This window comes from Lepus europaeus, chromosome 14, assembly GCF_033115175.1.
Source record: "Lepus europaeus isolate LE1 chromosome 14, mLepTim1.pri, whole genome shotgun sequence".
NCBI classification, from domain to species: Eukaryota; Metazoa; Chordata; class Mammalia; order Lagomorpha; family Leporidae; genus Lepus; species Lepus europaeus.
In genome coordinates, this window is record NC_084840.1 from 95,038,532 (window position 1) to 95,061,610 (window position 23,079).

General features: G+C 55.5%; 1 protein-coding gene across 9 annotated transcripts in view; it reads right to left on the reverse strand.

The window, feature by feature from the left end:
* Positions 1–23,079, reverse strand: part of KIAA1217 (KIAA1217 ortholog) — a 240,016-nt gene that overhangs the window by 83,506 nt on the left and 133,431 nt on the right. For all 9 annotated transcript variants that reach the window (XM_062211186.1, XM_062211184.1, XM_062211182.1 and 6 more), the window contains exons 3-4: positions 8,100–8,298; positions 4,767–4,860 (exon numbers count right to left, since the gene is read on the reverse strand). In XM_062211186.1, coding sequence (XP_062067170.1) covers positions 4,767–4,860; positions 8,100–8,298 — 293 coding nt within the window. The remainder of the gene's footprint in view (positions 1–4,766; positions 4,861–8,099; positions 8,299–23,079) is intronic.

A 23,079-nucleotide genomic window follows, 5' to 3' on the forward strand; every position in this document is an offset into this window, starting at 1 on the left:
ACACTTAAGCCACAGCACACACCAGCAGGCAGCTACGTGGGCAGGGCCAGGGCTTGTCACACGCTGGGAGCAGAACAAAGGCAGGCTGTAGCTACAGCGGCAGAGCTGTAGCCAGGAGTCCGGGCTCTCACGAGCCCTGCCTGGGTGCAGACCCCAGCCAGGCCACTCTCGGGCTGTGTGGCCTCGGAACAACTCCTCATCCTCGGTGGCTGTTTCGCCAGCTGCAAACGTGGGCTTGGGCAAACACCTGCCTTGAGCCCGTGTCCTCAGGATTAAATGTATTTATCCATGCTCAAGTAAGGGAGCTCCTGCCAGACCAGGGATGCAGGCAGTGCCGAAGGGGATCCAGGGAAGAGACGGGCTCTGGGCACTGGTGGGATGTGCGGAGCAACAGGAGCCAGACGATGGAAGAGTCACAGCTAACACCATGTGTTAACCCCGGTCCCAGCCCCTGGCACACGCACGCATCCCAGCACACAAGCATCCCAACACGCATGTACATCTGAACACATATGTATCCCAGCGCACACATGCACACATGAATGTGTGCACCGTGCATCCCAACACATGCATGTACACACATGTATCCCAACATACACATGCCTCCCAACACACACATGCACACCACATACACACACACACACACACCCGTCACAGCCACTCCATCTTTCCCGATGTAGAGAATGAAGGTGCACCAGGCTTGGGGGACTACAATTAGGAATTATTTCCTCAATAGGACACACTGGAAACCCTGGAAGAGTTCCCACAGGAAGCCACGTCAAGACAACTACTTAGTTCCATGCTTGGGTTTTGAATTCTAGAGATGCCAGGGCTGGGCACACAGTGGCAAGAGTCATCCAGGGGCCCACGCTGTGCTACAGCAGGTTAAGCTGCTGCCTGAAGTGCCAGCAACCCATATGGGCACGGGTTCGAGTCCTGGCTGCTCCATTTCCAATCCGCCTACCTGCTAACACACCTGGGAAAGCAGTGGAAGGTGGCCTTGGTGCTTGACCCCCTGCACCCACATGGGAGAGCCAAAGAAGCTCTTGGCTCCTAACTTTGGCCTGGCCCAGTCCTGGCTGAAATTTAGGGAGTGAACCAGCAAATGGACGACCTCTTCCTCCCTTCCTCCCCTTTCTTCTAACTCTTCCTTTCAAATAAGTAATTATTCAATAGGAGTCATCCTAGTGAACACCAGAGCTAAATCTGCAATCAGATAAAAAGAGCCCATTAACAAGCATAGACCCTGCCACCGGGGAGGCCTGGGCACACCGTGGGCATGAGAAGGGCGGCAGTGGATGAGGGAGGCGTACAAGTGACTGATGGTTTCCACGGAGATGGGGCTGGGAGGCACAACCGCTCTGGGTATCAGGAAGTGAGTTACGACGCAGGCCAGTCCTGGAGCACACCTTCTAAATGTAAGCCGGGGAGTCAACATCCCAACTACAGACGTGCAAGGGGAGCACAAAATAATGAGGTGGACATTCCCGGGGAGCAATCGCAGAGAGCACGGTGGGGGCGGGGGGGAAGGCCCACCCCCCTGACAAAGCCACCAGCCTGCGTGAAGATAGGGTCCCGGTATTCCGAGAGCTGCGGCATTGATGTGGCAGCTCTGGGAATGAAGAGCCTCCCATGTGTGCGTCTGTCATTTCTGTCGAAGCACCTGCTCTGTAGGGTGAGCTCAGCCCCTGGGGAACCAAGGATCAGAGCTAGGATCAGAGCTGTGGCCACCACAGCCAGGCTGGCCTTCCATCAGCGTGGTCTGCACCACACGTAAAGAATCGGGGTGGAGCCGGCACTGTGGCACAGCAGGCTAAGCCGCTGCCTGCAACACTGGCATCTCATACGGGCGCCCTCCCTCTGATGCACCTGGGAAAGCAGTGGAACATGGCCTAAGTCCTTGGGCTCCTGCTACTCATGTGGGAGACCCGGATGAGATCCTGGTTCCTGGCTTGTGCCTGGCTCAGCCCTGACCAGCCCGGCCATTTGGGGAGTGAACCAATGAATGGAAGATCTCTTCCCCCTTTCCCCCTGCCCCGCGACTCGCCCAGGGAAACACGCGACATCTTTCCCCCACCAAGCGTGAATTTCCCACAAGCTCCGAGGCCCAGAACCTCAGAGCTAACAACGCTTCCTGGGCCCCACCTCTGCCACCCTAACACCGCCCCGGACAAGAGTCAAGAGTGGGCTTTAGGCACAGGGCTGGCCTGTTTGATTCCTTCCCGATCTTCAAGGAAACGCCCCCTGCACCGAGCTCTGCGTAGCTGCTGCTGTGCCTGCACTGGTCCAGGCAACGCTTTTTGGGTTGTGCACGTTCTTGGGGAGCGTGTGGGGGTGGCTGGGCGGTCTGGCCCCCCCTGGCTGTGACGGCTGGGAGAGAAGAGCAGTGACATGAGCAGTCACCCCGGGATTCATCCACGCCCACACTCGCTCCTGCTGCAGACACACAGGGGAGGCGCTCCCCTGGCTCCACCACGCAGCCTGGTGTAGTCTAGGACGACTGAGCCTTGCCCTGCTCCGCTGGGCTGCAGGCAGCTCTGGACACCACAAGGCAGCCCGACCAAGCGGGAGAGGAGAAAGAATCCCAGCGTCCAGCGCCCAAAGATGAGGCTGGAATCCGTGAGTGGGGGGTGGGGGTGCATCTAACTGCAGGCCTGGTTCTGGAGCTGCTTTCTACGCCTCCGTCCTCAGCCGTCATCACAGACCCGGAAGTCTGTCTGCTGGCCGGATGGCGAGCACTGATGGCCCCTCTTAAGGGACAGCAGGCCCACGTGACCGGAACTCAACAGCCACAGCTCAGCACTCCCATGGGTTTCAGTACGGGGCGAGCCCAGTGTCACCACTACGCTCGCAAAGGTAGAAGAGACAGGGCTAGAGATGCCACAGTTCACAGCAGGGCCAGGGGATGCCGTCTTGCTGGGAAGGAACTGAGGACCAAGCCACGCAGGCAACTTCTAGGAACCGGAGGGGTGGGGAGGCAACGTGTTCTCTGTAGAACCTTCAGGAAAGAACACAGCCCTGCCGGCAGCTCCAGACCAGTGAGACCCTAGATCGGTGACACCAAAGCTGTCTGCCTGTGTGTCCCTGCTACACACATTCTAATGCAAAACAGACGTGACAGGAATCCATGAGTCACCCACGTGGGCGGGAGGCAGAGGCAGCCCCGCAGGGACCAAGCAACTCCAGGGCGCAGACGGTGCCTGATCTCCTTTGGCAATAAAACCACCTCGCTGGTATTCCTCCCCCGGCCCGGGTGAGCCAGCATCCCGCGTGGTAGGGAAAGCCACGCCGAGTGATGCAGCACCTCCCAAACCCACAGGTGCGTGCTGTTGGTGCACCTGCAGAAACCTGACCTTAACGTGTGCCAATGGGGAGTTGTAGTCTGCCCGTTCTTTCTCCTTCAACACCTCCCAGCGTGCCTTCGATGCTCGGCTAATCTCCCGAGAGGAACTATGTCTAGAGAGAGAAGCAGGCATCATGGCACAGTGGGTGAAGCTGCCACTTGGGATGCCCACATCTCATACTGTAGTACTTGGGTTTGAGTCCCAACTCTGCTTCCAATCCAGCTTCCTGCTAATGCATACCCGGGCAAGCAGCAGGTGATGGCTCAAGGACTTGGGTCCTTGTCACCAACCTGGGAGACCCAGATGGAGGTCCTGGCTCCTGGCTTTGACCTGGCCCCGCCCTGGCTGCTGAGGGCATTTGAGGAGTGAATCAGAGGGTGGAAGATCTCTCTCTCTCTTTCTCTCTCTCTCTCTCTCTCTCTCTCTCTCATTTTCTCTGTGTCACTCTGCCTTTCAAGTAAAAAATGTAAAAATCTATACAATGGAAATGTGTTTATTAAAAAAAAACACTAGAGAGAATTTTAGCTGCTAAATCATGTGAGATTTGTGGTGCAGAGAATTGATCACATTTATATATCGTACAAGAGCCAACAATCCTGAATGAGGTAAGGAATTAATAGCTTTCCCAGCAACTGTATGGTTTTGCTTCTATGTTAGTTTTATTTTAATTGAACAAAAAAAAGGAGATCTTATAAATAAGCTCACGTAGGAGGGGGTCTTTGAAAAGCTTCTGAAGAATGTGTACTAGAAAACAACTGTGCATGGATTTCAATGGCTTTTGCACCAAAACAAACTTTTCTATCTGCCTATTTGTGTATACGAGAGAGAGAGGGTGAGCGAGCGGGAGAGCCCTCTTGCGCCGGTTTACCCCCCAAACGGCTGCAATGGCTGGAAACGGATGGGGCAGAAGCCAGGAGCTGGGAACCCAGGGAACCCGGCACTCGCGCCCTCACCACGGCCTCCCAGCATCCTTAGCAGCAGGAAGCCAGAGCCACGAATGAATGCAGGCACTGCGTGTGTGATGCATCTCATCCAGGATTTCCACTCCTCGGGCTAAACGCCCGCCCCCGCCTCTGCCCCTGCCCGCCAGCTTCCACGATCGTCTTGAGCCTCCCTCGTATTATCGTTTTGGGTGAAGGTTTTCAGACCCTCCCGGGAGCCGAGGCGCCACTCAACTCCAAGCTCAGAGGCCGACTCAGCTGTGTCCAGCCCTGTTTCTACCCCTTTTCCTGCCAACAACCGGGACATCTTAGTTCTCCACCAAGAGGGAAAAAAGAACCATCAAAGAGTCAGGAGGAGGGGTGGGGGCTGGGGCCCGAGGAGGGCTGTCCCCAGTGTCCCCAGGGCAGCAGGAGCACTAGCCAGCAGGCACCACGCAACACACGCAGCCCGCGACGCTGGAACCCCGGCGCCAACACTCACCCTCGCGTCGCCATTCATGGTTTTCGGAGTGTGATTAAACACGTGTGCAGGGTCCTTGTTGTACACCTTGAGGAGCGATCTGTCCTGGATATTCCTGGAATCAAAAACGTCAATCACTATGGCGGCCATGGCCTCTGCCCGCCCCCATGCGGCAGCCAGCGCTGGGCTTCCCGGCCAGTCCTTGGAAGGCATCCGTCCTCCATCCCCGCCACCCGCTGCTGCTTCCCGGATCCCGAGCATGGGAAACTCAGGCTTTACAAACACAGCAGGGCTCTGAGGCCGACAATTCAGTTAATATTTAAGCACTTCCTTGTTTCCTTTGCCCTAACACCTGGTCTGCTGCCTATCTAACGAACGCGTGCGCACACACACAAATACCCCCTTCTCTGGGTCTTCCAAGACTTCCAGCAAGGGGAAGAAAATGTACCTGCAGTCCAGACCAAAAAAACTTCTCTGAGATGCAAACCGATCCCTTTACAAAGCCCCCTGGTTTGCCTTCCATGGCGAGTTTTTTAAAAATAGCTTTCTACATACAGGCTGAGTGCCTGGACATGAACAGCAGGAGCTACATGCTCTCCTTCTGCCCTGCACGCCGAGGCAGGAGTCCGGCATTTGCTCAGCCTACCTTGCAGTTAGCACACGCGGCAGCTACAAAGTCCCTCTCCCTCCACGATCCGCCTTCCAGGGTCCGTCCAGCCCCGTCTGCCCTGTGACTCCGTCCAAGCGCCTGCCCGGGAGCCGTGGGCAGGACGACGAATTCCTTTCCCCCAGGTGCAGCTAAAGTTTCAGGCGCTGGCGGCCCCTGCCAGGATTCCTGGGCGGTGTTTTTGTTGTAAGCGAAGCGGAGGATTCCTGGGCTGGTCTTGTTTCTCGCCTTGAAATCCCCGCCAGTCACGGCTTTGAAGCAAGGACGAGTCCAAGCTTGCAAGGCTGCTCCCGATTTCAAGGAGCTCCAGGGGAGCAGTGCGCACAGCCCGTGTCCCAGAGGGGCTGGGTTAACAGCCAGGCGGGGGAGGCACGGAGGCAGGGATGTGGGAGCCGCTAGAGAGACGGGAGAACCTCACCCTGCGGTCTCGAGGGACGGCGAGAAGCCGGTGAAAAGACTCACCGCAGAGTACACGAGGGTGGTATATGATAAATGCAGACAGGTGTGTGTCGGGGTGAGCTACCAGCAGGGGCCCGGGCTTGCACTCACTGTGCGTGGCCCCCCGTACAACCTGGGGCTCCCACCCCAGTTCCCTGGAGGGCGTCTTTGAGGCAAACAGGCCGACACAGCCCATAGGCAGATGTTAATTAGCCAAGGGGCTCTGCACAGATGCAGAAGCAGTACAACCCAACCTGGCTCTGGGCTCAGGGGGTTAAAGCCCACGTCTTCGGCTGAAGCCTGCACCGTGCTTTGTCTCGCCCAGCGCTGGTGGGGAGGATCTCTTCCACCTTCCACATACAATGTAATTGAGGCATTTTAGGCATAAAAGCAAAAAAAAAAAAAAAAAAAATCAAACAAAACCTTGGGAAGGACCTGCTGCGACTGCATAGCAGCACCACCGATCCGTCGGCGGCTTTTCCCTTTCAGTATCACAAGCGAAGCTGGAGAACATCAGGCGATGAGGACCGAGCGGAAGGACCAAGAACCGCGGGCATGTTCCCAAAAGCAAATGAGTTAACTGGGATCTGCTGGTGCTGACGGGGAGAGCCCCGTGCCTCCAGCCAGCCTCTGTCTGTTTTTATCAACAGGGTCTCTGTGAAGAAACACCGCGCGCTCTCTCCTGCTCTGGCATTTCTCTCTGTGCTCAGCGTGCCCAGAGAATGTCAAAGGAGCCACACGTTGAGGCTGGGGCACAGCTCTAAAATGTCCTGAGCCACTGTGGTGTGAATGCTCCTGCAGGGGCCGAGAGGCAGGAGTTCAAGTTCATCACCTGCTCTCTGGCCTGGTTTCCTGCTCACTGACTTACGGAGGCCCTCAACCCCTCCCACGGCAAACGCAGGCATGGAAGATGAACGGTGCGGACCCGCAAGGCCACGTACAAAAACACGACAAGGGATTCCATGCTTGTGAGCCCGCGTTGCACTATTATTTCATGTTGAAGTGTACGGTTTGTAAGTTCCCCAAAATAAATAAATAAAAATTAAAAAAAATTGGTGGCAGCCTGATTAATAATTCAGCTCAAAAACAAACATGAATTTTCTGATACCTATGAATATTTCAGCAGGAAGAGACTGAAGCAGGTGTAGCCCCAGTACCTTAGGGTGCACATCTGCTCTGAAAGCCCAAATAACTCATGCGACTTGGCACACGCCTGCGCTATGTCATCCGTGATGGCTGCGAGAAATATATCGGCTTCCGTTTATTAAGCACCAGGGGCATATGGGTAAGAGGCGCTATCCATTCATGCCATGATGGAAGCCCCAAGCCTTGCCCCTGTGACCGGGTGAGGGGCTATTCCTAAAGCTTGTGCCCCAGAGGGTGGACGGCCAGGTCTGGGGCTGGGCTGGGTTCTGCACAGGCTGAACTTGCACACAGCCCAGTTTCTGTTCCATAAAAGGAGAGGGCTGTATGAGTCACCGGATCATCTTTGAGTTCTGAAATACTTAGCGGCTCTCCCAGCAAGTGCATGCTTGTGTGGAGTTGAGCCCCGTTTTGTGAGCTGCTCGGTGGGGCGGGGCAGACGGGTCCCTTCTGCCAGGCATGGCTCTACCACAGCCAGCATGGATGCCACTGGCCCCAAGCCACTCGCTGTAGCCAAGAGTCCATGGAGCCCACTGGGGGTCCCGGGGAGTGGGAAGGACAAATGGAAAGAGAGATGGCTTTTCAACCGCTGTTCTGAGGGCAATACAGAGTCCACTGCTTCATTTGTACCTGTTAGGGGGGAACAGCGACCTGGCAGGATCGTGACCCACACACTACAGGCTCTGTCTATGTCCAGAAGGAGCCCCGGAGCGGCCGTTCCGTCCTGAGCACGGCCCTCAACTCAGTGACCTTGGCCGATCTCTCTCCTGCTTTTCCGGGCCTCTGTTTGCCCAATTTTCAGATCCAAGGTTGGACCAGATCTTATCCAACGTGACCTCCAGAGGCAACGCCCCAGGATCGACAAGGGTGCAGCCCACCCAGGTCATCATACGCAACCCCTTGGAGAAGCCAGACGCGAACACACACACGCAAACCCTGCTCAGGAGAATGGCTGCTGTGTCTCCTCACGGGGCAGCAGGGAAAACCGGCACCATCATGGGCACTTAGCGGGCAAGACTGTGTGTCTGCGTGCGTGCAAACCGGTAAGAAACCCCCGGACACCTCGGCCTGCACCCCAAGGACAGAGACGTGAGGCGGCTGCCTACCTTACGTCGTTCAACTCGTAGTAGACGTTCCTGCTTTCGTCTTTGATGTAAATGGCCACGCTCGGCGACTCCAGCATCTTCATGGTGAGCTGCTGCGGGAAGGCACTTACAAAGAGAGCACGGATCGTGTCTGTACTCGTGATTTCGTTCGGCATCCTGAGCTGCTTGGTTTCATCGCCGTACTGCACATAGAGAACCCCTGTGTGCGAAAGGAACGTGGTGATCAGTCCCCGAGCTCCGGACCACGTGCCGTCCTGTTAGAGAGCTGCTGCCTTGAGCACCCGCAGGGGCCCATGGAGCAGAAACAAGGGACCCTGGAGGCCAGGGACACTGGGCCAGGTTAGTGGACTCAGGCCTGCATTGTGGTACAGTGGGTTAAGCTGCAGTCTGTGACGCCAGCATCCCGTAGCAGCGCTGGTTCAAGTCCCGGCTGCTCCACTTCCGATCCAGATCCCTGCTAGTAGCCTGGGAAAGCAGTGGAAGATGGCCCAAGTGCTTGGGCTCCGGTACCCATGTGGGACACCAGGATGGAGTTCTGGTCTCCTGGCTTTGGCCTGGCCCAGCACCAGCCATTGTGGATTTGGGGGAGTGAACCAGCGGATAGAAGATCTCTCTCTCTCTCTCCCTCTTTCTTTTTGTCACTCGGTCTTTCAAATACATACATAAATAAATATTTTTTCTAAGTGCAGGGGCTCAAAGACTTGGACCATCTTCTACTGCTTTCCCAGGCCACAGCAGAGAGCTAGATGGGAAGTGGAGCAGCTGGGACTCGAACCGGCACCCACATGGGATGCTGGCGCTGCAGGCAGCAGTTTTACCTACTACGCCACAGCGCCGGCCCCAGTAAGTCTTTTTTTAAAAAAGAATGTTACTGGACCACATGCTACCTCCGGAAGTTATTTCTCAATGGGGCTTGAACATCACACCATCCAGTGGCTGAGACCACTCCGGGAGACCCATCTTGCTCTCAGGTGTGTGGACCCGATCCATCCCCGCTGCTTCTTTGCCCCGGGGCTGGGACACTGTGGAGTATTTCTGCTGTCAGTTGTGATGAGTGTAACCTGTGTACAATCATCTCCTCTGTTGTCTCAGTTGAAGAATCAAAACCAAACAACAGGAAACAAAAACCCAGAAGTGGAACACACAGGACACAAACCCTAAGCAAAGCCATATCTATGCCAAAGCACCCAAGAAATGCCCAGGGCAAGCCTGCGTCACCCGTAACAGCAAGCTGGCTTCGTGGCCCGGCGGGGTAGGCTGCCACGTGTACTGCCTGTACCGCGTATCACAGTGCAGGGTCGGACCCAGCTACTCCACTTCCCATCCAGCTGCCTGATAATGCACACACTCTGGGGAGGCAGCGGAAGGTGGCCTGAGTGCGTGGGCACCTGCCACCCACGTCAGAGACCAGGATGGAGTTCCAGTGTCCTCACTTCAGCCTGGCCCAATGCCTGTTGTCGTGGCCACCCGGGGAGTGGACCAGCGGATGGAAGATCTCTCTCTCTCTCCTCCCTCTCTGATGCTCTTTTAAATAAATAAATTGTAAAAGCAGAATTGCCTTTGGAATGTCCAAGGAATGCACTCTCTGCTAACCTCCTAAGGACCTTCCTGTATTCTTTGCCATCCAGGCGGGTGCTAGAGAAACTAATTTTCAACTATTTTAACAACCATAAAAAAAGGGCACAATGTTACCCTCTCTCCCACAGCCTAAAGCCATCGACATTCCTCCCTCCCCTTGGAAGGGATATTTAGGAACCTGACCCTGTAGAGAGACCTTTCTCCACGCCTTACATGAACTCAGAACACAATCCCTACAGCGAGGCGTAAGTGGCCCAGCTTTCGTCTTCGCACTCCACTTAGAAACACCGGAAGTGGAAATGCTCCGTATTTCTGTGGTTAGAAGGCATATTTGGGGCCAGTGCTGTGGCACAGCCGGTAATCCTGCCACCTACAATGTCGACACCCCCATATGGGTTCAAGTCCCGGCTGCTCCACTTCCAATCCAGCTCCCTGCTCATAGCCTGGGAAAAGCAGCAGAAGATGGCTAGAGTGCTCAGGTCCCTGCACCCATGTGGGAGACCTGGAAGAAGCTCCTGGCTCCTGGATTCTGCCTGGCCCAGCCCTGTCCATTGTGGCCATCTGGGGGATGAGCCAGCAGATGGAAGACCTCTCTCTCTCTCTCTGTCTCTCCCTCTCTCTGTAACTCTACCTTTCAAATAAATAAAGAAATCTTAAATAGAAGGCATGTTTGCTGTATGCTGATACCATAGTAAACTAGCTCCAAGGAGAGCCTGGCACCCCTAGTTTCAGAATGAAACAGAACAAGTCAGGTAGAGAGAGAGAAACCCCAGCCCAGGATCTCGGGGCTCTAGGGGAGCAGAGAGTCTGGGGTCCCCAGGAAGCCACACCCCCTGGGATCCTGGTTCTGCAGAGCGTGGCCTCCTCAGCACTGGCACTGGGCTGGGCTGTGTGACTGGCGTTGGCCAACAAGATGGCAGCAGGTGTGACACAGAAGGAAGGCAGAGGCGTGCGTGCACCCTCGGGCTGGTTCTGGGACGCCCTCCAGGACCCAGCTGCCCAGGAGCCCCCCCTAGCCATGCGGGAACAGCACCCGGGGAAGAACCTAACCCTGAATGATTGCTCCAGCTAAGCGCTCAAGCGACAGCCAGAACCACTGCTGACCACGTGGGAGTGGACGCCCCAGCTCAGACAAGCAACCCCCGCTGATGCTATGGAGAACAAGATGCCTGAACCGCAGAATCAGCAAACAGGTGATGGAGTCGGTTTCATTCACGAGGCAGAGCGCTCCTGCCCACTGTTCCACTCTCTACATGCCAGCAATGGTCAGGGCTCAGCCTGGCCAACGCCGAGAGCCAGGGACTCCACCCAGGTCTCCCATGTGGGTGCAGGCAGGAACCCAGGGACATGAGCCATCGCCGTGGTCCCCCCAGGGCCTGCCTGCGCGGGAAGCTGGGGTCCGGAGCCGCAGCTGGGAATCCAGTCCTGGTACTTTTGTAAGGGACACGGCGGCTCCACCGGGGTCTCCCCTGCGAGGCCAAATGCCCGCCCTTGAATGTAGGGGTGTTCTACGTCTCTGCTTAGGGACATCTCTTATTCAGAAACACACAGCTGAAAGCAGGCATCCAATACTCTGACACTGTATCCGAGTCGTAGTGTGTGTGCGTGTGTGCATGTGTGTGTCTGTGTGTGTGAGAGAGAGAGAGAGAGAGAGAGCGAGCGCCCTGAAGGGAGAGGCTGGAAAGAGAACAGCACAAGACTTCTGGTTGAATACTGGAAGTTCACGCAGCAAATTTCTCTCCACGTCTTCCAGAAATCCCATGAGGATGGCAAGAAGGGATGAACGAAAGAAGGGAGAGAGCGAGCAGACGAGGGGAGGCAGCAAAGCTGACACCTGCGTCTCCCAGGAAGAACTCACACACAACACGCAGGGCCGGGACAGCCACGTCCTGCTGCTGCTTTTATTTATTTTTTAAAAGATATATTCATTTATTTAAAAGGCAGGGTTACAGAGAGGCAGAGAGAGAAAGAGAGAGAGAGAGAGTGGTGTTCCATCTGTTGGTTCACTCCCCAAATGACCACAAAGGCCAGAGTCGCGCTGATCCGAAGCCAGGAGCCAGGTCTTCCGGGTCTCCCATGTGGGTGCAGGGGCCCAAGGACTTGGGCCATCTTCTGCTGTTTTCCCATTAGCAAGGAACTGGATCAGAAGTGGATCAGCCAGGACTCGAACTGGTACTCACATGAGATGCCCGTGTTGCAGGCGGCAGCTTAACCCGCCGCGCCACGGCATGGGCCCCGGCAGGTCCTCCTGGGGTGGGACGCAGGAGGGGCTGGAAGCGAGGAGCTGAGCCAGTTGCTTTCTGGGCAGCGATGTGAGGTATCTGCCTCTCCTTCCCTACCCCACTCACCAAGCCGCTGCCCGCTGATCCCTAGTACAGAGTGGAGGATCTCAAAGCAGAGTGGCTGGACAACCAGGCAGGGGGCTGGGGGTGAAAACACGGGGTACCCTCAGTCGGGAAACTGGAGGACCCCGCCAGGAAGCTGACTGGCCCCAGCGAGAGACCGACACCAGTCTGAGGGCCACGGTCAGGTCCTGCCTGGTAAGCCCAGGGTGACGCCACCTGGCCTAAGCTTGCCGTGAGTGGGATCGAGGTTTTCTTGTGCCCGGATTCCCAAGGCAAAGTGGACATTCTCTAGCAGCCCCTGACATGGGAGAGAGGGCTGGGAGAAGCAGGGAGCACAAGGCAGTAGGGACAGAAACTCAGACCAGGGAAATGGGGACAAACGAGGACCCAGCGTGAGCTCTGAGAACTGTGATGGCAGAAGTCAAAAACCCAGCCAGGGAGGAAAAACCAGTGGGGAGAGGAAGACATGGGGATGGGCAAAGGGAGACCAGCAGAAAGAAAAAACAGCTAGAGGACAACATCAGGGCTTCCAGACTCCTAGGGTAGAGGCTTTGCGGAGACAGACTGGAAGAATCGGAAAAGTAGCTTCCAGAAAATACTAGAATTTTCTCTCCTGCCCCCAAACTGAAGAACAGGAGGTGGCAGACCCAGCAGGTTCACCAGGGGGAGGGGGCCCTGCTCAGGTTCACGAAGAGGCCCCAGCACACCCGGGTTTGTCACTGAGCCGCTGCTGATGGGGGTCACAGAGAGAGCCCTGGAAGGTCCCGGGGTCGGAGAAATCAAAACAGGACGGAGCAGGGTCAGGGAGGCAGAGACCTCCTTAACAGCCACCCCGGGATCTGGAAGACAGTGGAGCAGTGCCCCCGGAAACCCGGGGGAGACACTTCCCAACCAGGCCCAGACCCTTCCGAACCACGGCCCAGCCTTGCCCCAAGCTCGGCTTCCTCCAGGGGCCTCCCCACTGCCCGCTGACAGACGTTAGCATCGCCTTCTCTGCATAAAATGTAACCTTCGTGACATCAGGTTTTTTTTTTTCTTTAGCTGTTATTTGTAGGGCAAACATCTGGTACAGTAATTAAGACGGCGCTGGGGACCCTGCATCCCATATCACAGTCTCTGGGTTTGAGTCCCTGTCTGCTTCCAATCCAGCTCCCTGCTAATGCAGACCCTGGGAGCCAGCAGGTGATGGCCAAGTCCTTGGGCCCCTGCCACCCACATGGGAGACCTGGATGGAGTTCCCAGCTCCCAGCTTTGGCCTGGCCTGGCCCTGCTGTTGTGGGCACTTGGGGAGAGTAACCAGCAGCTGGAAGATCTCTGTGTCTTTTTTTTTTTTTTCAAATAAAGCAAACACACATAAATGTAAACACTGCTTTGCTGTTGTTGACTGCTGTGTCTTAGCTTCTGGCACGGCACCTGTTCCGTAGTAGGATCAATAAATATTTGCTAAATGAATGAATGAACGCTTAGTCATCCAACAGGAACGCTGGAGGCAGGGGTCCAGCCGGGCCACGGGAGTGCCCTGGACGTGCGCTGGGCCACGGGAGCGCCCTGGACGTGCCGTGAGCAGCCCACGTGCCTCGCCCGTTTGGGTACACTCTGGACTGGCGTCCTGCGCGGCTGCTTCCTTGATCAGAAGAGGCTGTTGGTGTCAGATCTAGTTGCTTTCCCCTCTGCCTGTTCCGGCCTCCCTTGTGGGACAAGCCTCCCACGGCCATCCTCTCGCGTCTGGACGGTCCCTGTGGCTGAAGGCACACGGGGCAGCTCAGAAGCAAGGTCCCCACCTGGTACAGGGGTGGCTCCTGGAAGGAACCCCTAACCCCAGGTCTGAGAAGGAGGCGACCAGGACCCTGACTGGGCACCTGCACCGCTGGGCCTGTGCAGCTTCTGAAGCCGAGAATTCGGTCCAGAATGTGTAGAGGCGTCTTCTACACTGTCCGTTATCGTCCCCAAGCAAAGTCAGGATGCGACCTGGAGCTCCCACTGCTGCCCTGCTAGGCGCACACAGCAGGCGGACTGGCAGGAAGCTGGATGTGAGGATGTCCCCCGAGCAGCGGCGTACCCTCCAGCGCCACACCCCCCACCGGGCGTCTGGGAGCCACAGCCGGGGGCTGTGCGGAGCCGGTGCCCCATCTCCAGCGGAGACGGCACGGCGCCCAGAGGAAAGCCAGGCAATGGCTAGTCTAAGCCGGGCCACCATCTAGGACCCACCCTGGACACTCACTGCTCTCTGGCCAGCTGCGTGAAAATCGTGCTCAAAGAAAATAAATGTGGAGGAAGTTACATATGATAGACTTGCCCAGCCTTTTAATCTCAAGGGTGCTAAAGCAAAGAAAATATTATAAGAAAATGATGTCAGAAACGCTATCATGATTATAGGTATGCAATAAATATAACCTGCTTATCTTTTGCATGTAAAGAGAACTCTCCATTCGGCTCAATAGGCTAATCCTCCGCCTTGCAGTGCTGGCACACTGGGTTCTAGTCCTGGTCAGGGCGCCGGATTCTGTCCCGGTTGCCCCTCTTCCTGGCCAGCTCTCTGCTATGGCCCAGGAAGGCAGTGGAGGATGGCCCAGGTCCTTGGGCCCTGCAGCCGCATGGGAGGCCAGGATAAGCACCTGGCTCCTGCCTTCAGATCAGTGCAGTGTGCCAGCCGCAGTGGCCATTGGAGGGTGAACCAATGGCAAAGGAAGACCTTTCTCTCTGTCTCTCTCACTGTCCACTCTGCCTGTCAAAAAAAAAAAAAAAAACACAAACAAACAAAAAACAAAAACCCTGCAATATCAATGCATTTTATAAGGTTACTTTGAACCTGGATAGTCCATAGTACAAGAAAGGATTTGAAATTTCGATGCAAACCCCTAAATAAAATATTAGCAAAATCAACATAGCAATGCATGAGGAAATACGTTAAGACTGGAAAGTTTATCTCAGGAACGTAAGGGTGGTTTAAGATTACAGACTCAAGACCTCGCGAGATCTGAGGTGTAAGTAAGTAGAACAACTATAAACCAAAGTTAAGAGTCCAATGTCCAGAAAAACCCAACACACATTCCTAATGTTTTCAGAAACTATGACGTAAGTTCTGCAGGGGGGAGTGGTGCGATGGTGCAGCAGGCTAGCAGCCACTGTGTGTCGTGCCGGCATCCCATACCGCAGCGCTGGTTCAAGTCCCAGCTGCTCTGCTTCTGATCCAGCTCCCTGCTAACGTGCCTGGGAAAGAAGAGGAAGACGGTCCAAGTGCTTGGGCCCCTGTACCCACGTAGGAGACCCGGATGATATTTGTGGCCATTTAGGGCCATTTAGAACCCACTACGCCACAGTGCGGGCCCTCCTTCTCTCTCCCTCTCCCACCCTCCCTCTACCCTCTCCCCCCTCCCTCCCTGTGTCTCCCTCTCTATCTGTAACTCTGCCTTACAAGAGGAAGGCCCACCAAGGACCCATGTGGTGTGATCCCAGCTAAGTGAGGTTTTCCAAAGCACAGACCGCAGCGCTCACCGTCCCAGTGCCGACACCAATGCCCCAACCATGGCAGAAGCGCCCACATCTGCACGGCAGCCCCACCCTCCAGCTCAGGTGTGTGGTTAGCTCCGGGTCAGGAGGGAGGAGAGAGGACCCGGGTTTTGCATTCCACTTCCTTATGAGCTCGGAGGGTTGAAGCCATGACGGACACATGTCTTTCTTTTTGACAAAATGTGAAGGAAGCTGGGGCCAGCACTGTGGCGTAGTGGGTAAAGCCACCGCCTGCTGTGCTGGCATCCCGTATGGGCACCGGTTCGAGTCCAGCTGCTCCACTTCCAATCCAGCTCTCTGCTATGGCCTGGGAAAGCAGTAAAAGATGGCCCAAGTCCTTGGGCTCCTGCACCCACGTGGGAGACCATGAAGAAACTCCTGGCTCCTGGCTTCAGATTGGTGCAGCTCTGGCCATTGTGGCCATCTGGGGAGTGAACCAGTGGACAGAAGACCTCTCTCTCCCTCTCTTTCTGCCTTTGCCTCTCAGTAACTCTACCTTTCAAATAAAAAATAAATCTTTAAAAAAAATTTTGACGAAAACTTACATAAGCACTTGCAGATGCCAGGAACTGATCTAAACTCCCTCTAGATATGATGTCACTTCATCTTCTCTAAGATCATTCCCATGTCACAGAATACGAGGCACAAAGTCACGTGTGCACCCCAGGCAGCTGCTGACGCTAACTGTGGCCTCTACAGCGTCTCGGATGTTAAACAGGCTCTAATCCTGTTTAATTTCAGTACTGGCTATTCTATCATGTTGTCTATTTATTAAACAAATTTAATTAATTTATTTATTTGAAAGGCAAAGTGATAGAGAGAGATCTTCATCTACTGGGTCTCTCCCCAAATGGCCCCAACAGCCAGGGCTGGTCCAGGCTGAAATTAGGGGCCTGGAACTCCATCCCGGTCTCCCACAAGGACGGCAGGGGCCCAGCCCAGGTCCTTGGGCCATCTTCTGCTGCCTCCCCAGGCGCATTAGCAGGGAGCAGGATCGGAAGCGTGGAGCAGCCGAGACTTGAACTGGTGCCCTGATATGGGATGCCAGAACCCCAAGTGGCGGTTTAACCAGCTGCACTACCATGTTGCCTATTTTATTTTCCATTCAAACAACTTAGAGCAAAATCATTGTTTTAAAGGAGAAAAAAAATGACAAAATAATCCTGTCTTAATTAATATCCCTGCCACAGAGCTCCCAAATCTAAGCCAGCAGCTCAAACGCGCAAGGGGTTGTGAGAATTTGGACATTCTCCTTGACCTGGGACGAACAGTGGGTTGCAGAGATTCTGCAACACAAAGCAACAAGCAACGGCCCAGAGAGATGATTTTTTTTTCTTAAAGATAAGAACAAAAGTGTCACACTTTGTCATAAGCACAGCCCCAGAAAAGGAAACGAATCGGTCCATCGGGGATACGAAAAACGCAACTTTGATAGCATTTCTGCCGTGTGTTTGGCCAACATCGGGAAGACCGTAGCTATGATTTAAAGACAGAGTGCACCCGTCAGCCTGGCGAGATTCGCTTCAATCACACCGAGGTAGGCACCACGATGATGGACAGCAGTGACAGGCCAGCTGGGTTCATGCGGAATTTCTCATCTCTACTACGCTATCCGTCTTCCGTGCAGTAATAAGCAGCAATTATTACAGACGGCTGAATACATCTTTGGGGAAGTTTTCTGTATGAAATGCTACTTTTCACATAACTCACGTGTAGATTTAAAAGACACCAATACAGAGTGTGGAGAATTTGACTGTTCAGAATTGCTTTTTTTTTTTTTTTTTTTTCTATTTCTTTTTGACAGGCAGAGTTAGATAGTGAGAGAGAGAAAGAGAGACAGAAAGGTCTTGCTTCCATTGGTTCACCCCCCAAATGGCCGCCATGGCTGGCACACTGCGCTGATCCGAAGCCAGGAGCCAGGTGCTTCTTCTGGTCTCCCATGTGGGTGCAGGGCCCAAGCACTTGGGCCATCCTCCACTGCACTCCTGGGCCACAGCAGAGAGCTGGACTGGAAGAGGGGCAACCAAGACAGAACCGGCGCCCCAACTGGGACTAGAACCGGGGGTGTCGGTGCCACAGGCGGAGGATTAGCCTAGTGAGCCGTGGCGCCAGGCCAGAATTGCTTTTGTTTCTCTACTAGTGGGAAAAATTATTTTGCTCAAACACGTACCACCTGTTCATCCTCCCACCCGAGAAGGTTCCACAGGATGCACTTTTTGACTCAGCTAAACAAAACTCGGGTTCACCCAAGATTCCCAGAGGAACATTTCAGGGGAACGGGAATGGTGTTGGGGGTAGCGAGCTAAGACACCACCTGTGATGCCAGAATCCCATATGGGTGCTGGTTCGAGTTCCAGCTGCTCCACTTCCCATCCAGCTCCATGCAAATGAGCCTGGGAAGGCAGTAGAAGATGGCCCAAGTCCTTGGGCCCCTGCACCCGCGTGGGAGAGCTGGAAGAAGCTCCTGGCTCCTGGCTTCAGATCGGCTCAGCTCCAGCTGTTGTGGCCAATTAGGGAGTGAACCAGAGGACGGAAGACCTCTCTCTCTGTCTCTCTTTTTCTCTCTGTAGTTCCACTTTTAAAAATAAAAGATAAAAAAAAGATTATTTATTGGAAAGGCAGAGGAGAGTGGGGAACACAGACAGCTGGTTTGCTGCAGTGGTCCAGGCTGAAGCCAGGAGCCAGAACTCTATTCAGTCTCGCATGAGAGTGACAGAGGCCCTGGGATGTGGGCCATTCTCTGCTGCCCGTCAGGTGCACCAGCAGGGAGCCTGATCAGAAGCAGAGCAGCAGGGCCAGGGACTCAAACCAGCAGTAGCCACAACTCTGGCCCCCACTTCTTTTTTTTTTGTTATTGTTGTTTAATATTTATTTACTTATTTGAAAGTCACTTACAGAGAAAAGGGGGACACAGAGGGATTTTATATCCACTGGCTCACTCCCTAAATGGCTGCAATGATCAGAGCTGGGGTCAGGCGGAAGCCAGGAACCAGGAGCTTCTTCCAGGTCTCCCATGTAGGTGCAGGGGCCCAGGGACTTGGGCCATCTTCCTCCGCTTTCCCAGGCCATCAGCAGGAAGTGGCGCAGCCAAGACACACACCAGCACTCCGATATGGGATGCCGATGTCCCAGGCTTCAGTTATCCAGCTGTGCCACAACATCAGCTCCTACTTCTATGTTTCAAGTCACCCTGGGGGCACCCACGTGGCCTCTACTTCCGCAAGGATTTAATTACTCCTGGTTTTATGCTGGTGGCAAGGCCGGGCGAGTCAGGATGCACATTTTATACATTAGTGCACGCCCCAGCATCTGCCTGTTACTATGAGGTGCTACTGGCTCTGTTATGTCTTCAGGTCTGGTTCTTCCCAGTTTTTGGCGTTCTCTCCTGGGACTCGGCAGGGTTCCCCTCTCTGCCCATGACAGGCAGCCACTGTCCCATGGATGCACCCAGCCAAAGCCGGCCGGGCTGTGTCTGCACACAGGCAGCATCCGAGTGTCTACCCTGGCTCTCTGCCCACCGCACACCCTGGGCCCGGCCTGCCACTCCCAGCACTGTGCTCGGGCCCATGCCAGAGGGGAGGGGGGCGTGTGATCCCGCAGCAGCCTCCTCCCTGTGCCCTGCTGCGGGAGAGACCGGGGACGCCCTTCCTTCCTCCCTGCCTGCTGAAGACAGGGCTCCCAAGAGAGCTGTCGTGCAGGAGAACCCAGAAGCAGCACCGGGCAGTTCCCCCTGTTCAAAGGCCCAGGACAGGGGGTCCTGACTTTGTGAGCCTGAAGGGGTCAGGGGGCAGGGGTTGGGACCCAGCTGTGGGCTAGGTGCTTTGAGCTGTCATGTGCTAGCTTGTGGCCTGCCAGGGAGGAACTTCTACAAAGTGCTGGTGAGGGAGGTCTGTCTGAATTTTTTATTTCTACTTTAGTTGAAAGGCAAAGAGAGAGAGAGAGAAGGAGAGAGAAGGAGGGAGGGAGGGAGGGAAAGAGAATTGGTTCATTCTGCAAACAGCTACAATGGCCAGGGCTGGGCCAGGCTGAAGCCAGGAGCCAGGAGCCCCATCCAGGAGTCCCAGGTGGGTGGCAGGGGCCCAGCACTGGAGCCGCCACTGCCACCTCCCAGGAGGCCGGACCAGAAGCAGAGCTGGGACTGAGCGCCAGGCCCTCTGCTGCAGGGTGCAGGAGCCCCAGGAGCTGCTGCTTTGGGAAGTCCAGGTGCAATCGACAACCAGGGACACTCGTCCCCACAGCAGCCAGGGACCTACAGGAAGGGCTGGCCGGGGGGTGCTGGTGCCCAGGACCTGAACGGCCGGCACTGGGGCTGACCCAGCGGACCTTCCAGTCTGCCCTAATAACACCCAAGGCTTCTCGTTGCCCCTTTGCCTTTCACGGCACTGAGGCGACATCATGCATGGTGACTTCCCCTCCCGACTTCTCCCTCAAGGTTCAGGGCCACCTTTTCATAGCAGCTTCTGGTGTCAGCCGCAGGGGCACCACAAACAACAGAACTCGGAGGGAGCCGAGGCAGGCGGGAACCGCGCGGTGGCACTGGGAGAGGTGGGCGGGGCTGGACGTCAGCGACAAAGTGTCCCTGCTCCATCCAGTCGCCGGGTCTCCCCCAGCCCATCATCTGCCTCCAGTCACCCTACGTCACCTTTCTCCTTCTCACTTCTTTCCTGGACAGGAGTCTGCTCTAACTGCCTACAGTCAACCTTCCTAAATGCAACGCACACAGTAGGTCTGACACCCAGTAGGTCCCCCATCTGCTCTGTGAGCGGACGAGTCATCGGCAATGTCAGTGTGTTGGGTTGATCCCGTGATGACAGGCATCGGACAAGGGAAGCACCTGCCCGAGCGGGAGAGCCAGACTCACCTCCAGGACCTGTGCCCTGGCTGGGCTGCATCTCCCAGGGCAGCCCTCAGCTCGGCCAGAAACACTGTGCTTACAAACACAAGCACAGCCAATGGGACAACAGTGGACTCTGTCCCTTTCCCGCTGTGTGGTATAATCCACCCTGCACGGCGTGGCCAACACCGAAGCAAGGCAGACTGGGCCGCTCTTCTAACCCTTCAGCACACTGCACCCGCACTGCTGGTCTACAGGCCTGTGGCGGATTCACTGAGCAGCAACACTGTTTCACATACCCGGAACCAGTGTGATACAAGGCGAGATGTCAGGGAATTCACCGAACAGCTACACTGTTTCACATACCCGGAATGGGTGTGATACAAGGCGAGATGCCGCCTTAGGCGCCCAGGGTTTCAGTGCGCTGCCTCCTGCTCCCGGGCTCGGAGAACTTGGCTTTGGCCGATACACAACAGACAATGGATGTCCAGACGGGCACATGTGGAGCGTGCCAGATACCAAGGAGAAAAACAAAACAGGGCGTGGGGAACGGCGAGCCCCAGGATGGCGGGGCGGGGTGGCTATCTTATCCCCCAGGCGTGGGACTTCCTGCTGATAGCCTTGTGGACATTTGGGGGACAAAAGATCCGAGGCCTGAGAACAGCAGGTTTTCTGGAGACATGAGAGCATCTGCTACGGGCAGGAACCGCACGGAGCTGCTGAGTTTGGAGGAAAACGAGTACGCAAGGAGACGACATTCCACAGCAGTGGTTCGATGCCTTCATCCTCCCGATGGGGCTGGGAGGCCAGTGAGGGAGCATGAGGAGGTGAGGCCCCTCCCTAGGGCTGCCGGGCTAGGAGCTGGCTAGCCAGGGCCACGAGTGACCTGAGCAGACCACAGGAAGCAAACGCTGTGACCCAGGAGATGGGGGGGTGAGGGTCGCCCCTGCGTCCACAGGGGATCAGCTCCAGGCACCCCTGCCAGGGATCCCAAGACCCCTGGAGGCCCAAGTCCCTTATACAAAATGGCACAGTATTTGCATAGAACCCTACGTGTGTCATCTTGCATGTTGAATTCACCTCCAGACTACAGGGTCCACCACGACGCGAATGCTTTGTGAATGGCTGTGCTACTGCACTGTTCAGGGAGTAAGGACGGGGAGACATTCATTGTGGACAGAATCCACCCCCTCCTGCCGGTTGCTTGCACCCTTGGACGTGGAACCTGAGATGAGGGAGGGCCCGGCGTACCCTAAAAGCAGATTTCCCTGGCAGAGCTGAGATGAGAGCGGATGGCAGGAGAGAGGCGATGGGAGAGGCGGGGCTCCGGGGTGAACAAAGGCAGGACTGGGTGCTAGGCCCAGAGTGGAGGGACAGTGGGAGAGGCAGGTTGTGGTGGGGAGGCGGAAGTCTGTTACGAGTTTGTGTTTGGCCCTGTTAAGGTTGAGATGTCCAGGAGAAGGCCCACTGGGCTGGACCTCGGGGTGCAGCAGGAGGCCAGGTGGGGACGTCCTGGGAGAGCCACTGACTGATGGCACCAGGGCCCCGATCAGCTCTCCTGGAGTGTCAGTGTGGACAGCAAGGGGGTCAGGGGAGAAGCCAATATGTTTTTTAAAGATTTTTATTTATTTATTTGAGAGGTAGAGTTACAGACAGAAGGGAGAGGGGAAGGAGGGGGGGACATGGGGGGGAGGGAAAGAGAGAAAGGGAGAGAGGAAGAGACAGGTCTTTCATCCTCTGGTTCACTCCCCAAATGGTCCCAATGGTTCGAGCTGAGCTGAGCTGATCTGAAGCCAGGAGCTGGGAGATTTTTCCAGGTCTCCCACGTGGGCACAGGGGCCCAAGGACTTGGGCTATCTTCTACTGCTTCCCCAGGCCATAACAGAGAGTTGGATCAGAAGTGGAGCAGCCAGGACTCAAACTGGCACTCAAATGGGATGCCGACACTGCAGGCAGAGGCTTAGCCATTATGCCACAGCGCCTGGGCCCAGAAGCCAATATTTACGTGAGAAAATGAGAAGAAATCAACAAAGGAGAAAGTAGAGGAGCAGCCAGCAGAGCAGTTAGGAAAGGGGGGAGAGAGAACGAGAGGGAAAGGGGGAGAGAGAGCAAGAGCGAGAGCGAGGGAGAGAGAAAGAGGCAAGAGAAGCGTTGTGTCTTCAGGTGGGAGGTGGCCCCGTGTGCACTGCTGGAGGTGAGGTTCAAGGAGCACTGGTGAACACAGGGGAGGTCCCCAGGCCTGCGCCAGGGCAGCTCCTGTGCAGACAGAACTGGAGGGGAGCTGCGGACAGTGCAGGGGACAGCCCTCAGCGGGCCCTTTGTCCTAGTGGGGCAGGAGCTAAAGCTGAAACATCGGGCACCCCAGCCTCAAAATAGCCCCAAAGGAGCGCTGAAGACTGACATGCCAGTCAGACGAGACATGACTCCCATGCGTCAGCAGTCACAGAAATATTTTTAGAAGATTCAGATTACATTTTTTTTCTGACCAGACATTTTTGTGGGATTGTTAAGATCTTTATGGAAAATCATGACAAACATTAGCATTGCACAGGCTCTCTGGTTGAGAGTTCTGCAGACATAGGCAATGTTAGGACCCCAGGGATCTGCCTTGCCTTGCAGCTGGGGGTGTTTTGGTGCAGCTCTAACGGCCCCAGGCAAGCCCACTGCAGGTCTTAGGGTGTGTTTGGTCGCTAAGACGTATGAGATGCCTGTT